Below are 18,804 nucleotides of genomic sequence, written 5' to 3'. Positions count from 1 at the left end.
CATCCTCCATAGCATGAGGGTTTAACATGTCATCAGCTGGCTGATGAGTTATGTCACTACATTCTTATCTCTACAATAGACTTTCTCTATGTCAGTCAATCTGTCAGTGCAGCAGACACAGTGGAGTAGGTTACTACAGCGGCTTACTATAGTATCAGAGGTGACCCCTCATTCAGGGCAGGTGAGGCAAAGCCCACCTGTTTTGAGCCCCACCTGTTTATCCAAAGAAATATATATATATAAAAAATATGCCTGTTTTGCATGTTATTTTGGCATTAATACGTGTCACATATCTGTTTGCAAACGATGTAATATATATATATATATATATATATATATATATATATATATATAAGTTAATGAAGTCGCATACAAACATGGTCTCTTTTTTGCTTTCTTGAGAAGGCAGCTCCAAAATGCATGTGTTTTAGCCTAGCTGTAATGTATACACAGGGAGTCAGGTGCAGAAGGTGAGTTTAAAAAAAAAATGTTTTAAATAACATTAAGAAAATACAAAACCGGCGCTGCGTACTGAATGTAACCAAAACCAATACTGCCTGACGACTGAGGCTACAGAGGGCTATATGAAGGGAGAGTAATCAGGGTGGTGATGAAGTCCAGGTTTGCTTAACGACGGGGAGCAGGTGTGCGCAATGTGGCTTGCCAGGACCAGTGGTTAGTAGACCGGCGACGTCAAGCTCTGGAGCTAAGGTTTGGTAATGTTCTCTAGTTGCACCGTGATTGGCTCAGTGTTTGGTCACTCATGGGGATACTACGTTACTGCAAAATCTATGGGGAGAGCTTGAAAATTCAAGCCCCTTGGGTGGTGCCCATAGAATTCCATTAGAAGTACCCATCCAAGAAGGCTCAAGGTCATTGGCCACAGAGAAAATGACGTCAAATCACGTTATATCCATCGTAGTTTTGATTGGACTAATAATGTCAACATCATACTTTCAAAATTAGCTAGCAAGCTAGCAGTCATCATCATGAATCAAGTCGACAATCTACAGGCAAATCCTTTTCAATACTTGTCATATGAAAAGAAATTATGAAGAGAAATTATGGATAAAACGTATTGGTGCTCATCGGCCATTGGATATAAATATTACACCAAGTTGGAAATCACAAATTCAACAATGGGTGGTTTGGAAAGAATCGGTGGCTAACTGCAAGCATTGCAAAGCAATCAATAGACTGCTATTCAGTGTAGTGGGTGTGTACGTTTTGAACTGTCATCCAACTGGGAATTCCAAGTCAGGAACTCTGACCGCTTTCTAGAGCTCCAACCTGAAGATCACCGACGTCATGTTTCGACCTGACGTCATGTTTTTTTCCGTTCCCAGTTGTCTTGAAAGCACCATAATTCCAGAGAATGCCAGACTTTGATGACAAAGTCTGCTGACAAAATTTGCCCATGAATGACCGCCGCGCCACCTTTCTGTTCAAGTGAGCACAGCACAACAAGGTGAGTCCAAAAATGTCTTGTATGCTGCCGCATAAATTATGTAATATTCCAGCGAGATATGTATACTGTAGCTAAGAAAGTAATTCGAAATAAATGTATGTTGTGTAGTAAGCTGATAGTAGCCCATGTACCTCACCCTAATCATTTGGTCCCTTTTCCCCTCATAACTTAGTCTACTGTTCTGACTTGGTGGTGCACATGTAGCCAATAGCCTGTTTTAAAGAAATGTCATCATCGAATATTATAAGAGCTTTCATTGTCTGCTTATATGCCCCCTTTATTTAACCTACGGTTCTGACTTGGTGTACAGGGAGAATACTGTAAGAACGGCCCATGTTCTGAATTCTGTCACTGTACATTTCAAAAGGGCTGAGCAAATAGTTATATTGACTACGTCCATCCTAGCTCGCTCATTAATGTCTTAATCGAAATTACGGATTGCCGCTCGTTGTCCCCTTATGTGTAACGGCCGTCGTCGTAATAAAACCAAGGTGCAGCGGAGGATGTTTATTCATTTTGAATATTTAATAAAATGAACCACTATAAACAAAACACTAAACAGAAACGACAGCAAACAGTCCTGTCTGGTCAAAAATGAACGAAACAGAAAACAATCACCCACAAAACCCAAAGGAAAAACAGGCTACTTATGTGTGACTCCAAATCAGCAACAACAAACTACAGCTGTGCCTGATTGGAAGCCACACGGCCAAAATCAACGAAACAAACCAACCTAACCAAAATAAAGAACAAAAACCCCTCTCTATGGCCAGGGCGTTACATTATGCCATAGTTTATACATCTCAATTGTCAGTAGAAATCACATTTGTTTAAGCAAGTCAGCCATATCAGCTATGTTTTTTAAAAGGCAGTAAATGACGCTGAAGGAACTGTTTCACTGCCAGACAAGGCTCCACTGATAGCCAGGAGTGGTAAGGTGTTGGGACTGCTGTTGGGACAGCTTTATAGTTTGTGGGCACCGTTTGTCACCGTTATAGTGCAATTCATGTTTTGTTTAGTGTTGTGTAGTGGCTTTGCTGGCATGCATCCCAAAATGTTTTGGGGAGTTTGCCCCACCAAGATTTACATGCTAAAATAATCACTGGGCACTGTACAGTGCATTCGGAAAGTATTCAGATCCCTTGACTTTTTCCACCTTTTGTTACGTTACAGCCTTATTCGATAAAATTGTTTATTTCCCTCATCAATCTACACACAATACCCCATAATGACAAAGCCAAAACAGGTTTAAGAATGTTTTTCAAATGTATTAAAAATAAAAACCTTAAATATCCCATTTATTTTTAATACATTTGCAAAAAATTCTAAAAACCTGTTTTGGCTTTGTCATTATTGGGTATTGTGTGTAGATTGATGAGGGAAATAAACAATTTTATCAATTTTCGAATAAGGCTGTAAACATCCTTTCTGAATTTAAAACTATTCCTCGAAGTAATAATTTAGTTGTTGAAAATTATCTGTAATCTGATTACAATATTTTTACTGGGAACGTAAAGGATTACATGTAATCCGTTACTCCCCAACCTTGGCTGTAACGTAACAAAATTTGGAAGAAGTCAAGGGGACTGGATACATTCCGAATGCACTGAGTGCTGCATTCGTGTTCAGTTCAGGCTTGTAGTACACCGTATCACAAGCAGAGGGCAGAACTGCATTCCTGTGAAATTGAGGATCCCGCAGCTTTCGAACCAACCATGTAAAATCATTGATTTTAAAGAAAGGGCATAGAGATGAATGCCTTTCCAGTAGCCTATTTAGCCTCAGAAAGTGACAGATGATCATAATGTTTTGATCCAGTTCCTTATATTGATAGTTGGAATTGGAAAAGGGAGAGATGTAACCTATGTGGGGAGAAACCACCACCATAGTGGGAAAGGATGTGTCCCCTCGTCCTCTCCTCATTCAACAGCCGTGGTGTCGCGCACGTTCGGCGCTGAGATTTAGAAACGGTGGTCAGTCCATCTGTCCGTCTGTCAGGTGGTCTGTTGGCACCTGCGAGCTAGCGTGGAGGGGAAACTGAGAATCCTTTTAGTTCCCTCTCACACTATTGAAGTGGGGAAGCCACGGGGCGCACGTTCCAACTTTCCATGACAACAACGCACAGTGACGCTGGCCGCCGCCAGTTGGCAGGGCTGACCACCGCTCACATGATCAGCGCGCACCTGAAGGAGCAAACCCGGCGATGTCCCCGAACGCACGCACACACACCTGTAAGTGGACACACGTTCACTCCCATATCCTGATTCTGTAAATGGTTTCTGCTTTCCTGGCAACACTGTGGTTAGACCGGGGAATTCATAGGTTGCCGGGGCTTCCGGGTGATTTTCTGTTTGTTTTATGTGCAAATAAGCATAACTATGCTTCGGCCAATTCTAGATTTCAAAAGGTAGGAAGATAAACCGAATCACCTAATACTGTCTATAAAGCATATTGTAATCTCAGTGGAGGCTGCTGTGTTGGAGGACGGCTCATAATAATGTCTGGAATGGAGCAATGGAATGGCATCAAACACATGGAAGACAGGTGTTTGATGTATTTGATACCATTCCGCCTATACCACTCCAACCATTACCACGAGCTATCCTCCCCAATTTAGGTGCCACTTGATGTTTATTGGATAATGTATGACATGAGATATTGTCCACACAATGCATTCCTTTATTCATGATGCGTATCATGGCATTCCATCCTCACTGGGGATCGTTCTATGCGTAATTGGACTTTTATAAAGAGTCAAGTAAGATAAAAAATGTATACGTTTCATGTTTTATTAGTTGTATGTACAGGATATGTATGGTATACATCGTCCAACGAAATGCTTTCTTGCAGGTTCCTTCTGGACAATGCAACAATAATAAATAATAAAATATAAGAATACGTGGCCCTGTAGAATAGAATAAACATTTTTGCATAGTACTATATAAAACAGCAAGGCACATTTTATAACAATTTATGATGTTGATTATAATGATGGTGGTGGTTGTGGTAATAACAATATAATTGCACAAAGTTAAAGAAATCCTATTTGAGGGGAACTGAATCATCACAGAAAGAGACACGTTTGAAGGGACATTTTTCACTTTTACAGTAGCCTGAGGTTATCAGTAAGGTGATAACCAGCATTAGTAAAAATATTTACTAATGCTGCAGAAATCTGCTCTAAAGCAGTATCAACACACATTGGATGTAGCAATCATAATATAGTGGCCATATCTAGAAAAAACAAAGTTCTCGAAAGCTGGGCCTAAAATAGTGTACAAGAGATCATACGAAAGGTTTTCGACTGAATCCTATGTTGAAAATGTAAAAAATATTTACTATATTTAATATTTACTAGCCCATCATTGTAAATAAGAATTTGTTCTTAACTGACTTGCCTAGTTAAATATAGCTTAAATAAATCAAATAAAACATCTTCAATCTAAGTCTAGAGGAAAGTGTGTGTCCTCAGACCTGGAGGGAAGCAAAAGTCATTCCACTACCCAAGAATAGCAAAGCACCCTTTACCGGTTCAAACAGCCGACTAATTGGCCAACTACCGGCCCCTTAGTAAACTTTTGGGGAAAAATTGGTTTGACCAGATACAATGTTATTTCATTGTAATAACAGACTTTTAGAATGCTCATAAGGAAGGGCACTCAACACACACAACACTGACACAAATTACTGATGATTGCCCGAAATAAATTGATAATAAGACGATTGTGGGAGCTGTATTGTTAGACTTCAGTGCAGCTTATTTAATAGAACACAGACGCTTTTCTTATTTAATGGAAGCCTCTCCAACATAAACCAGGTAGAGGGTGGTGTTCCTCAAGGCAGCTGTCTTAGCCCTCTACTGTTCTCTGTTTTTACTAATGACCTACCACTAGCATTGAATAAAGCCTGTATGTCTATGTACGCCGATGACTCAACATTATACACGTCAGACACCCACCACAGCAAGTGAAATCACTGCAACAACAAAGAGCTGCAGTCAGTTTTAAATGGGTGGCAAGTAATAAGCTAGTCCTAAATATATAATAAACTAAAAGCATTGTATTTGGGACAAATTATTTGTTAAACCCTAAACCTAATCTAAATCTAGCAATGAATAATGTGGCAATAAAAGCAAGTTGAGGAGACTAAACTGATCGGTGTAACCCTAGATTGTAAGCTGACATGGTCAAAACATATTGATTCAAAGGTTGCTAAAATGGGAAGAGGTCTGTCTGTAAAACAAAGTGCTGTTCTGCTTTCTTGACATCACAATTGACCAAAAAGGTCCTACAGGCCCTAGTTTGATCAAACCTGGACTTCTGCCCAGTTATATAGTCCAGTGCTACAAAGAGGGACATAGGCAAATTCCAATTGACCAGGAACAGAACAGCATGTCTGGCCCTGAAATGTACACAGAGTACTAATATCAACAACCTGCATATCAATCTCTCCTGGCTCAATGTAGAGGAGAGATTGACTGCATCACTACTGGTCTTTGTGAGAGGTATTGATGTGTTAAAAGCACATAACTGTCTGTTCAATCAGTTAACACACAACTCAGACACTCATACCCCACAAGACATGCCACCAGAGGTCTCTTCACAGTCCCCAAGTCCAGAACAGAGGCTAGGAAAAGCACAGTACTATATAGAGCCACTATGACTATATGGAACTGTCTTCCACATCAGGTAAATCAAGCTAGCAGTAAAATCTGATTAAAAAACAGATGAAAACACACCTCACGGCACAACGCGGACTGTGAAGAAACACACTCACACACACACTCTAACATTGGACTGTAAAACCCAGACTCCACACACACTTTTCTTAGTAATGTAATGTAGTATTGTAATATTGTAATGTAATAATGGAGCAATGTAATTTTCTATAATGCACAATGTTTTGTTTGATTTATCTATGTTTTGACCCCAGGAAGAGTAGCTGCTGCCTTGGCAACAGCTTATCGGGATACTAATAAAATACTAAATACTAAGGTTTGATTGATGAACCTCACTTCACAAGCGGTCGGTATCAGCACTCTACGATCGAACCTCACACTTCTGTCAAGATTGGTTGACCATTCCCAGCCTCTCACTTTAGCCAATGAACAACTCCCAGTGCTCCCAATACCCCTCCTGTGGCCTCATTTATCAAAGGTGTGTGTGCACAAAAAAGACTCTAAACCTTGTGTGCAACAGTTTTCCTGCAAAGGTTGGTATTTCTCAATGTAAAATATTTAAATAAATAAAAATTGGTGTACTTTTTTTACAAATTTTTCTCCCCAATTTCGAAGCCAGCCGCACCAATGTGTTGGAGGAAACACTGTACAACTGGCGACCGAATTCAGCGTGCATGCACCTGGCCCACCACAAGAAGTGGTGGGACAAGGACATCCTGGCCGGCCAAACCCTCCCCTAACCCGGACAACGCTGGGCCAATTGTGCGCTGCCTCATGGGTCTCCCAGTCGCGGCTGGCTGCGACATAGCCCGGGATCGAAACCAAGTTTGTAGTGATGCCTCAAGCACTGCGAAGCACTGCCTTAGACCGCTGCGCCACTCGGAAGGCATCAGTATTGAACTTGACGGGAAACTGTGCGTATGTCCACGCAAATCTCAAACCATTCGTACACACAACTTCTAGTGGTTGATCAACTGTATTGCAAGCAAATATTGTTAATTTAGGGGAAATTGAGGTGTTTGATGCAAGGGGGAGGCAGTGGCTTCACCAGGCTGAAATCCAAAATAGATAGATTCTAGATGTCAGTCAGCTAGCGCACTAGCACTAAGCCAAGGTGGGAAGAGTTACAAAACTCCCATAGCCTTCTTCAGAGAGAACATGATGAAAGTTGACAAAACAAAAAGGAGAACAGATGAGGTACTACACAAAGAGCAAGCAGGTATGATTTTTGCTTTGACTCCAAGGCAAGAAAGCACCAGAGCCTGCCGTGCTAACGGGTTCACAATAGATAACAAAGTCTGTGAATAACATGAGGTGTAGCTAACGTAAGCCAGCTTGAGCTAGCTACTGAACTATCAAGCAAACTTGGTAGCACAGAGTAGATCCGCAATACGATGTTGAGAAATAGTGCATTGTGGGTAGGTTAGAAGTTATCCGGAAATAAGTTAATAAATATGTAATAACCAAAAACATGACTATATTCGTACTTATAGGTAACCAAATTGTGACTATAACTAAGTTATTAAGTCTCTGTTACATTGGTGAGTAAAAACTCATGCTTCCTACCCTTTAATCTCAGAGTCTATACCAAGGCAGAAAATAGAAACACAACCATGTATTAATAAACAAAATATTGAACAACACTTAATCTTTTGCATAAAAATGTGGGCTGTGGGCAGAATTTACTTTTAAATTATTCAATAGACAATCAATCTTGCAGGATGTGCGGACAGTTTTTTGCACTCGGTATAAGCAGCTTGCATTTTTTTGTTTTAAAAAGTGACTGCAAAAGACTAAAACATTCTGCCCACACTTCTATAGAAATGTGATCAAATGTTCTATTCCCCTTTCTATTAGAAACGGGCATGGCCCAATCACACAGCAAATGAGGGCGTGTTTTGTTACCATAAAAGGTGAATGGAGGGCGTTTTCCAGGCGGGGTTGTATGCGCTTGTTCACAAGTGCACAAATATTATAATAATATGGCTCTGATTTATCAATGAAAACGTGTATATTTTGGGTAGCCCACCTAATCCTAAAATCTCCACACGACAGAATTTAGTAAGAAATGTACATACCGTTGATAAATGAGGGTTTTCACTAGTTACCACAGCCACAAAGTCGAAATGGGATTTATCGTAAAATTGTATGAAAACAAAGCTTTTTGGTCTTAATTTAAGGTTAGTGTTAGACATAAGGTTAGCAGTGTGGTTAAGGTTAGGGTTAAGGTCATGGTTATGTTTATGTTTAAAAGCAGATTTTAAGAAGAAAATTGTAGAAATAGGCGGGGTTTAGCCATGTCTTTGTGGCTGTGGTAACTAGTGACCACCATAAATCAGGCCCCTCGTTTCCACTAGCTAGTCAGATTCCACAGCCACAAAGTCAATATTGGAGACACAAATTTGCTTTTTGGTTTTAATTTAAGGTCAGGGTTAGGCATAAGGTGAGCAGTGTGGTTAGGGTTAGGATTAGGTTTAAAATCACATTTTAAGAAGAAGAATTGTACAAATGGGCGGGGTTTAGCCTATGTCTTTGTGGGTATAGAAGCTAGAGACGACCATCCCTCCTTGCCTCACGACAATTCCACAGTGTTGCCGCACAAGAGACCGAAACGGGAGGAGATGTTTTAGACCTCCGAAAATATTGTACGGTGATGCGTTAACGATTTCAAGAGGATATAAGAGAGCTGGGATCACGCAAACCGGGAACGAGCAGGAAGCGAAAATAAACGGCAGTTTCTGTCACGGTTGGAAGTTTTGACGGATTTCAAAACAGAGTGTATTCTGTGAATGTGATTGTAAACACTGTTCTGGGGTTGACACGAATGTAGGCTAATTGCGTAGGACAGAAAGTTTCTGTAGGCTAATAGCAATTTTCCTTTTTCCAATGGACTCGCATTTGGAGACTGCTTGCACACCAAGTATGGAATTAACCCTGTAATGTGGATTGCAATTTCATTTGAAGAAAATAAAGGTCTACTCCAGAACAATGTGAAAAGATACGCGTCCTGGATTCTAATGTTTCTGGATATCTTGAAAATTATTGGCAACAGTTGAAAGAGAGTCGTTATGCTCAACCGATTTTTGCTCAGGTGTCTTGCCTGCTCCGACCGTGGGACCAACATGGATTTGACGCCACTACAGACCCCGGTCCCCCTTTTACAGAAGTTCTAACAGTTATTACACTTTGTTTTTACTGTTTTAAACTTTACAAATGCTTTGGAAGAAATCGCCAGACGACCCGCTTGGATTTTAAATCGACATTTGCATTTGGAATTTCAATCATGAACTTTGACAGTTTGATAACATTATTTCTCCTGACACTTCTGTATTTGTCCGCTGTCAAGGTAAGTTATATGTTATAACAGACCCAGTGTCTCTAAATGGACGTCAAGAAATGGATTGTATTTGTGAAATGTGGTCAACTGTAGGTCGTCCTTGTCGTTCCCCGTGCTAAGGTCATTACTCATGTTTTAACAACCTCAAAATGTTTCATGGCTTCAGCGATATGTAAATAGCAATTACGCAAAACTGACACCACACCGACTTCACGTAGGCAGGCCTATTTAGGCTACTGTCTGACATGGTGGCTTGTGCGTTTGCCGTTCAGAGGTGGAATATGTAGGGGCTAATGGTTCTGAACGAATGTGAGGAAGTTTCGTCTCTTCTGGTGATTGCGGGCCTGCTCAGAACCACCCTGGCAATATTATTACGCTTTAAAGGCATAGCAGCGGCATTTTGAATTCAAAGAGACATGGCAACAGGTTCGCTGCCTGCGCACTCGATCCTGGCTTCATTTTAGTCCGCATTATTAGAATAACCTACCACTACCCACCCACATTTTAAATTCGGACAAATGGGGCATCGGCTTAATATTTTAATAAGGCTTTAAAATGACTTTAGAGTTTACAATGTAGACGTGGAGGTCTGTTGGTTTGCAAACCATTAATCAAGATGTTAAAGCCTCCTCATAACTTTTGAACGAAAGTTTAGGGGGAAACAAAAACGCCAACCAATAGTTATCGTAGACACTGGCCTGAATATGTTAAACTCCAGAATGATATTGAATTGGCATATAGGCCGACTTTCTCAGTACTTGGGGCGGTCCATAGATTTCCGTTTACGTTATGGGCCAAGGTATCTATTAGACCTTTATATTATGAACACTCAAATACAGTTTTACAACTAATAGCCCCACAAAGGCCTATCTTTTAACCCTGCAGGGGTCCCGTGCCCAAGCAGCCCACCGATCTTTCGAGTCTCTCCCGCGCCCCTACAACGTCAACCCGTTAATTCCCTAGAGACCAGTCAAGCGTTTTTGGGGGTGTTAAAGGAGCTCTTATAATCAACCCTGTTTAGTCAAAGCAACTGGCCGTAATTAGTAATATCATCTGATTGTCCATGGGCAGGTGTTCGCAGCTTGACACCCACTCCATTAATAACAGCATTTTAAGTGTTGCGGCCACTCTTTTGTAAGCCCCAATCGCCGGTCCCTCACACCACCCAAGGGGCGGAGATAGCCGCTGCCTGAAAAGAAACCGGGTCTATTTTACTTTTGGCAGGGGTGAAATATTCACTGGTTGTTACATTATGCGCTTGCATTGCTCCGACTAAACACTGTAGTCCTCACTGAAAGCCACTAGGTAATCCATCTCCAGGCCTCATGCAATCCTGGTCAGATATTGCGCGAGTTTGCTTCCGTAGTGTAAAGATGCCAGTCACTATGGAGCGACTGACAGCAATTACCGTGGATAAATGTAGAAAACTGTGGGCTAGATGCGGGTCATTGTAGCAACAGTTACCACATGTGGTCTCTGTTGAGTTGTGTAGCTTAAACTCATATAGAGAATGAAATTGTAACATTTGCAAACATAGACCTAAAACTTCTTCAGGGAAAGATAATGTAGCCTTGGCTATGAAACAAAACAAACACACCGCGTGGTCTTTGACAGCATCCAACGTCATATCGTATGTCTGCGCCACGTAGCCTCTTTGGTTGCACGTTAGTCAATGTGAAATGCACTGTATGAAATTCATGAACGTAAGGATACAATTTAATCGCCAATTTGTGTACCCCTTTTCCTTTCTCCCGCGCAGAGTGCCCACATACCGAAGGAAGGAGGGAGGAGTGCGCATGACGGCGGTAGGTGTTCGATAGGGCACCGTGGGAATAGAGCTTTCATTGGGCTCCCTCGCAGGCAAACTGCCAATGAAACGGGGTTTGTGTGGTTCACCTTGAGAGCTCAGGGAGACCCACGCCGCCTGGCGGAATGAAGCCCAACTGCACCATGTCCTCATGTTGGCAGAAGTAGGCTCCAACATTGAAACAATAGTAACACATTTCAAACAGAGTATTGTCCATTTTCAGTTATAATCTCCACGAATTCCATTTGAAATATTGTTTGAGGTTAAGATGTGGAAATACAATGGAATTTAGTCTCTGGCCCTCTTGGCTTCTTTACACAAGCCTATGTTGCACAATATTAGGAAAGGGGCTGCTCTCTCAATCAAAAGCTGAACTTTATATGTGATTGTTTCATACTATGCTTGATTTGGCTGGAATAGGACACTGCAGGGGGTGTGCTATTATTTCCAATTTATCCCTTTCTCTCCATGAGGAATCAGAGTTGTCTGTATGTGGTGTCTCAATGTCTTTGCCAACGTGTGCACCACTAGGCTACAATGTGTTTAGTGCTTCACAGCAGAAGGTACCTAGCTTTGTGGGGCTGAGAGAGGGAGAGAAAGAGGAAGTCGGTACAGAAGCATACCACATCCACAGTGAAAGAGGAAGGGAGGGGATACCTTGATGGGTGATGCCGGTTGTTGAAGGAAAGTGTATGTAGTAGACGTATATTTTGTAGTATGCGTGTGTGTGTGTGTGTGCGTGGAGTATGTACAGTGCCTTCAGAAAGTGTTTATACCCTTGGACTTTTTCCAATTTTTTTTGTTAAAATGGATTTAATTGTAATTTCTTTGTCAACGATCTACACAAAATATTATGTAAAAGTGGAAGAAAAAAATGTATGAAAAGTGAAACTAACATATCTTGATTTAGATAAGTATTCAACCCCTGAGTCAATACATGTTAGAATCACCTTTGGCAGTGATAACAGCTGTGAGTCTTTCTTGGTAAGTCTCTTAAGAGCTTTCCACACCTGGAATGTAAACATTTTCCCATTATTCTTTTCAAAATTCTTCAAACTCTGTCAAATTGGTTGCTGATCATTGTTATTAAAAACATTTTAAGGTCTTACCATAGATTTACAAGCAGATTTAAGTCAAAACTGTAACTCGGCCACTCAGGAACATGTAAATGTTTTATTCTGAAAAACTCCCCAGTCCTTAACAATTACTAGCATACCCATAACATGATGCAGCCACCATTATGCTTGAACATATGGAGAGTAGTACTCAGTAATGTGTTGTATTGAATTTGCCCCAAACATAACACTTTGTGTTCAGGACAAAAAGTTAATTGCTTGGTCATATTTTTTTGAAGTATTACTTTAGTGCCTTGTTGCAAACAGGATGAATGTTTTGTATTTAAAACATTTTTTTACAGCCTTCCTTCTTTTCACTCTGTCAATTAGGTTGGTATTGTGGAGTAACTACAATGTTGTTGAGCCATCCTCAGTTTTCTCCTATCACAGCCATTAAACTCTGGAACTGTGTTAATGTCACCGTTGGCCTCATGGTGAAATCCCGGAGTGGTTTCCTTCCTCTCCGGCTACTGAGTTAGGAAGGACGCCTGTATCTTTGTAGTGACTGGGTGTATTGATAAACCATCCAAAGTGTCATTAATAACTTCACCATGCTCAAAGGGGTATTCAGTATCTGTTTTTTTTTATTTTCACCCATCTACCAATAGGTGCCCTTCTTTGCAAGACATTGGAAAACCTCCCAGGTCTTTGTGGTTGAATCTGTGTTTGAAATTCACAGCTTGACTGAGGGACCTTACATATAATTGTATTTGTGGGGTACAGAGATGACGTAGTCATTAAAAAATCATGTTAAACAGTATTATTGCACACGGTAGCTAGGTTTCCATCCAATTGGCAACAGAATATCATGCGAATTTTCTAGAATCCACATAAAGAAAATATGCTAATTTCCCGACCAGTGGTATGTTTCCTCCAAATGGACTGGTTGTGGATAAAATATGAGTGTGTGATGACGTACTGCACACAAAATGTACTTTTTCGCTTATGTTTTCATGTACAGAGGGGAAAAAAAATCTAAAGTTCAATGAGTTTCAATCGCATTTTCATCTCTACCGATAGTTTTGTTACAAAAACTGTTGTGTTAAATAGCAAATGTACCTACTCTGGTCTTGGAACCTGCACTCTAGCCTGTTGAGGACAGACGTTCCGTTAGTGGAACGCCTAGCCAACATCCAATGGAACAGCAGGGCGTGAAATACAAAACATCAAATCTATTTTACACAATTTTAAAGATACACTTCTCCTTAATGTAACCAAATTGTCCGATTTCAAAAAGGCTTTACAGCGAAAGCAAAACATTAGATTATGTTAGGACAGTACATAGACAAAAATAACCACACAGCCATTTTCCAAGCAAGGAGATGTGTCACAAAAACCCCAAATACAGCTAAATGAAGCACTAACCTTTGACGATCTTCATCAGATGACACTCCTAGGACATCATGTTACACAATACATGTATGTTTTGTTCGATCAAGTTCATATTTATATCCAAAAACAGCATTTTACATTGGCGCGTGATGTTAAGAAAATGTTTTGCCCCCAAAACCTCCGGTCAATGAGCACGCATATTATAGAAATACTCATCATAAACGTTGACAAAATATATAACAATTATTTAAAGAATTAAAGATACACTACTCCTTGATGCAACCGCTGTGTCAGATTTCAAAATAACTTTACAGAGAAAGCACATTGTTCAATATTCTGAGTACATAGCTCAACCATCAAAGCAAGCTATACAGCTACCCGCCAAGTTCTGGCATCAACAAAACTCTGAATTAGTGTTATAAATCATTCCTTACCTTTGCTGATCTTCGGCTGAATGCACTCCGAGGACTCCTACTTCCACAAGAAATGTTATTTTTGTTCGAAATACTCCATATGTCCAAATACCTCCGTTTTGTTCGTGTGTTCACTAGATCACTATCCAAAGGCATAATGCACGAGCGTAAATCGAGACACGAAAAGTCTAAATGTTCCATTACCGTTCGTAGAAACATGTCAAACGTTGTTTACAATCAATCTTTAGGGTATTTTTAACGTAAAAATGCTATAATATTCAAACCGGACAATAGCATATTCATTCCAGAAGAAAAATAAGGACCGCAGGCTCACGCACAACCAAGCCCTTTGTCCATAGGCAGTCCACTCATTGACTGAGCTACTATCCTCTGCCCAGTAACAGGAGAAGGAGGAAACAAGTTTCTAAAGGCTGTTGACAGCCAATGGAAGCCTTAGGAAGTGCAACGTGACCCCACAGACACTGTAGTTTCAATAGGGATTCAAAATAAGAACTACAATTCTCAAATTTCCCACTTCCTGGTTGGATTTTCAGGTTTTTGCCTGCCATATGAGTTCTGTTATACTCACAGACATAATTCAAAACCATTTTAGAAACTTCAGAGTGTTTTCTATCCAAATCTACTACTAATATGCATATTCTAGTTTCTGGGCCCAAGTAGTAGGCAGTTTAATTGGGGTATGTTTTTCATCTGACCGTGAAAATACTGCCCCCTATCCTCAACAGGCTAGCCAACAGCTCGCAGATACAGTGCGGGTAGGCTGTGCGGGTTAGCGAGTCTACTTGATGAGATTATTATGGATAAGATCGAGAATATTTTTTATTTGTCAAACGGCAGTCAAGCATCAATCATCATGTCACAAGAACAAGACCCTTGCTCTAATAATGACTCAATAATCCATGCTTTCTGGGAATGCTAGGAAGTCTGAAAGTTATGGGCGGAGCTAAAAAGTTGGCTGTCAGAAGTTTTACAATATAAACTTACTTTGACAATCCCACCATGTATGAATAAATGATCTGTCAGCATTTATAAAAGTACAACGAAACTTCCTGCTTCCACCACAGCTGTCTTTTTTTTTTATACAATATAACTTTACTCGCATATAAACTGTGGATGGAAACGTGGTTAGTGAGTCCATGCAACTTATTATGTGACTTGTTAAGCACATTTTTACTCCTGAACTTATTTAGGCTTGCCGTAAAGGGGTTGAATACTTACTGACTCAAGACATTTCAGCTTTTCATTCTTAATTCATTTGTAAAGATTTTGAAAAACATAATTACACTTTGACATTATGGGGTATTGTGTGTAGGTCAGTGACACAATCTCAATTGAATCCATTTTAAATTCAGGTTGAAACACAACAAAATGTGAAAAAATCAAGGGGTTTGAACACTTTCTGAAGGCACTGTGCAGTATGTGTGTATAGGTTCTTGGTGTATTAAATGTGTGTGCATGTCTCTCCTCAGTGATCTCCTTCATGGAGGTGTACAATAAGAGCCTGTGTCAGCCCAGGGAGCTGCTGGTAGAGATCCTACAAGAGTACCCAGAGGAGGTAGAACACATCTTCATCCCATCCTGTGTGGTGCTGACACGCTGTGCAGGCTGCTGCAACGACGAGATGCTACAGTGTACGCCAACCTCCACGCATAACGTCACCATGGAGGTGAGAGACTGAGCGTTTGACATTTTTACCCTTACACATCTCCATCACACATTTAACTCCTATAACCCTACTTCTACATATAGCAGAGTCGTCTCCAAGGAGGTGAGAGACTGACCCCTAACCTTTGACTGTTTAACCTCTAATCTCTTACATTTTGACTGGCCACCTCCCCAGAATGGCCCTTTATAACACATTGCGTCTCAAGTTATGTGGGTTTGTATATGAGAGTGTAAACGGTATATGTTCTAGTATATTTGGGTATACACTACCGTTCAAAAGTTTGGGGTCACTTAGAAATGTCTTTGTTTTTGAAAGAAAAGCATGTTTTTTTGTGCATTAAAATAACATCAAATTGATCAGAAATACAGTGTAGACATTGTTAATGTTGTAAATGACTATTGTAGCTGGAAACGGCTGATTTTTAATGGAATATCTACATAGGCGTACAGAGGCCCATTATCAGCAACCATCACTCCTGTGTTCCAATGGCACGGTGTGTTAGCTAATCTAAGTTTATCCTTTTAAAAGGCTAATTGATCATTAGAAAACCCTTTTGCATTTATGATAGCACAGCTGAAAACTGTTGTTCTGATTAAAGAAGCAATAAAACTGGCCTTCTTTAGACTAGTTGAGTATCTGGAGCATCAGCATTTGTGGGTTCGATTACAGGCTCAAAATGGCCAGAAACAAAAAACTTTATTCTGAAACTCGTCAGTCTATTCTTGTTCTGAGAAATGAAGGCTATTCCATGTGAGAAATTGCCAAGAAACTGAAGATCTCGCACAACGCTGTGTACTACTCCCTTCACAGAACAGCGCAAACTGTCTCTAACCAGAATAGAACGAGGAGTAGGAGGCCCTGGTGCACAACTGAGCAAGAGGACAAGTACATTAGAGTGTCTAGTTTGAGAAACAGACGTCTCACAAGTCCTCAACTGGCAGCTTCATTAAATAGTCCCCGCAAAACACCAGTCTCAATGTCAACAGTGAAGAAGCGACTCCGGGATGCTGGCCTTCTAGGCAGTTGCAAAGAAAAAACCATATCTCAGACTGGCCAATAAAAAAAAAAGATTAAGATGGGCAAAAGAACACAGACACTGGACAGAGGAACTCTGCCTCGAAGGCCAGCATCCCGGAGTCGCCTCTTCGCTGTTGACGTTGAGACTGGTGTTGTGCGGGTACTATTTAATGAAGCTGCCAGTTGAGGACTTGCGAGGCGTCTTTTGAACGGTAGTGTATGTCCTAGAGCAGGTGGGAAAGGGTGGAGTGTATATGTGAGCGTGTTTGACCCATCTATATTCAACTCTGTCTTCTCCTGTTTCCACAGATAAAAAGAATAAAACCCCACAAGCAACAAAATGATATCTTCATGAGTTTTACAGAACACAATGCATGTGAATGCAGGTAAGAAGTGTACACATGCTGCACGTATACACTCACAAACTATCTATTCCAGTGTTCTTCTCAGTTCAGGGCATATGGAGGTCTTTCTACAAGGAATTCAGGGGATTTTAGATAAATTAGAGTATGTTCTGACTTCCAGGTGCCCTCTATCAACACACTGGTTTGGTCTGGTCTGGTCTATCCAGATCACATAGTGCATGCAGAGTCACTTTAAACTCTGCAGGTCACAGAAAAGTCACACTTCATGAACCACGTATCAGCGTTTTCCTTTAACGCCTTAGCTGTTAATTTCTACAATTTAAAAATAAAAGATTTCTATTTTTCTCGTGGAGGCTAAGTTCAGTGTGTAGCATTTCCACCTTTTCATAACCTGCATATAAGCTGCTCACAAACTGCTCATAAACCATTAAAGGGATAGTGCAAGATATTTGTCAATCAAGCAGTTTTCGGTCAGATGAATTCATCGATTCCATTTTTATGTTGATGCGTGCAGTTTGAAGGAAGTTGAAGGTAGTTTCACGAGTCATTGCTAACTAGATTTAGCGCAATAATTGGAGGTCTACAGGAATTATCACAATTTTGAAGCTGTATTTATAATTATATAAAATATATACAACACATTTTTCACCAACAGGTTTCTGTGCAATGCACCACATGACTAATAAGCAAAGCATAACTGTATACCGATTACCAACTTCGGGCCCTTCAACATTATGGTTTGCGTTTTCAACAACACAATCAAATTGATATACTCAATCTTGATAAACAGAAAATACAGTGCATTCGGAAAGTATTCAGACCCCTTGACTTTTTCCACATTTTGTTACGTTACATCCTTATTCTAAAATTGATTAAATTGTTTCGTGTTTTCCCCTCATCGATCTACACACACTACCCCATAATGACAATGTAAAAACAGTTTTTTAGATTTTTCAGCAAAAAATAAAAATGAATAAAAAGCAAATATAACATTTACATAGGTATTCAGACCCTTTACTCAGTACTTTGTTGAAGCACCCTTGGCAGCGATTACAGCTTTGGGACTTCTTGGGTATGATGCTACAAACTTGGCACACCTGTATTTGGGCAGTTTCTCCCATTCTTCTCTACAGATCCTCTCAAGCTCTGTCAGGTTGGATGGGCAGTGTTGCAGCACAGCTATTTTCAGGTCCCTCCAGAGATGTTCAATTGGGTTCAAGTCCGGGCTTTGGCTGGGCCACTCAAGGACATTCAGAGACTTGTCCCGATGCCACTCCTATGTTGTCTTGGCTGTGTGCTTAGGGTCGTTGTTCTGTTGGAAGGTGAACCTTCGCCTCAGTCTGAGTTCCTGAGTGCTCTGGAGCAGGTTTTCATCAAGGATCTCTCTGTACTTTCCTCTGTTCATGACTAGTCTCCCAGTCCCTGTCGCTGAAAAACATGCCCACAGCAAGATGCTTCCAGCACCATGCTTCACTTTAGGGATGGTGCCAGGTTTCCTGCAGACGTGACGCTTGGCATTCATGACGCTTGGCATTCATTCCAAAGAGTTCAATCTTGGTTTCATTAGACCAGAGAATCTTGTTTC

General features: G+C 40.6%; 1 protein-coding gene across 3 annotated transcripts in view; it reads left to right on the top strand.

Annotated features, from left to right (window-relative positions):
- The first annotated feature begins 1,325 nt into the window (after positions 1-1,325).
- LOC106571482 (vascular endothelial growth factor A-A) overlaps positions 1,326-18,804 on the top strand; it is a 29,502-nt gene continuing 12,023 nt past the window's right edge. Inside the window, exons 1-4 of one of the 3 annotated variants that reach the window (XM_082961838.1) lie at positions 1,326-1,468; positions 11,243-11,288; positions 15,641-15,837; positions 17,164-17,240. In XM_082961838.1, coding sequence (XP_082817964.1) covers positions 15,652-15,837; positions 17,164-17,240 — 263 coding nt within the window. In that variant the 5' untranslated portion in view covers positions 1,326-1,468; positions 11,243-11,288; positions 15,641-15,651. Of the gene's footprint in view, positions 1,469-8,525; positions 9,493-11,242; positions 11,289-15,640; positions 15,838-17,163; positions 17,241-18,804 lie in introns of those variants that run through there. The other 2 variants (XM_014144644.3, XM_014144645.3) reach the window with 2 other exon arrangements.

This window comes from Salmo salar, chromosome 15 (assembly GCF_965601325.2).
Source record: "Salmo salar chromosome 15, fSalSal1, whole genome shotgun sequence".
Lineage (NCBI taxonomy): Eukaryota > Metazoa > Chordata > Actinopteri > Salmoniformes > Salmonidae > Salmo > Salmo salar.
Note: the sequence above shows the minus strand (reverse complement) of the source record. Positions and strands in the feature narration are given on the sequence as shown.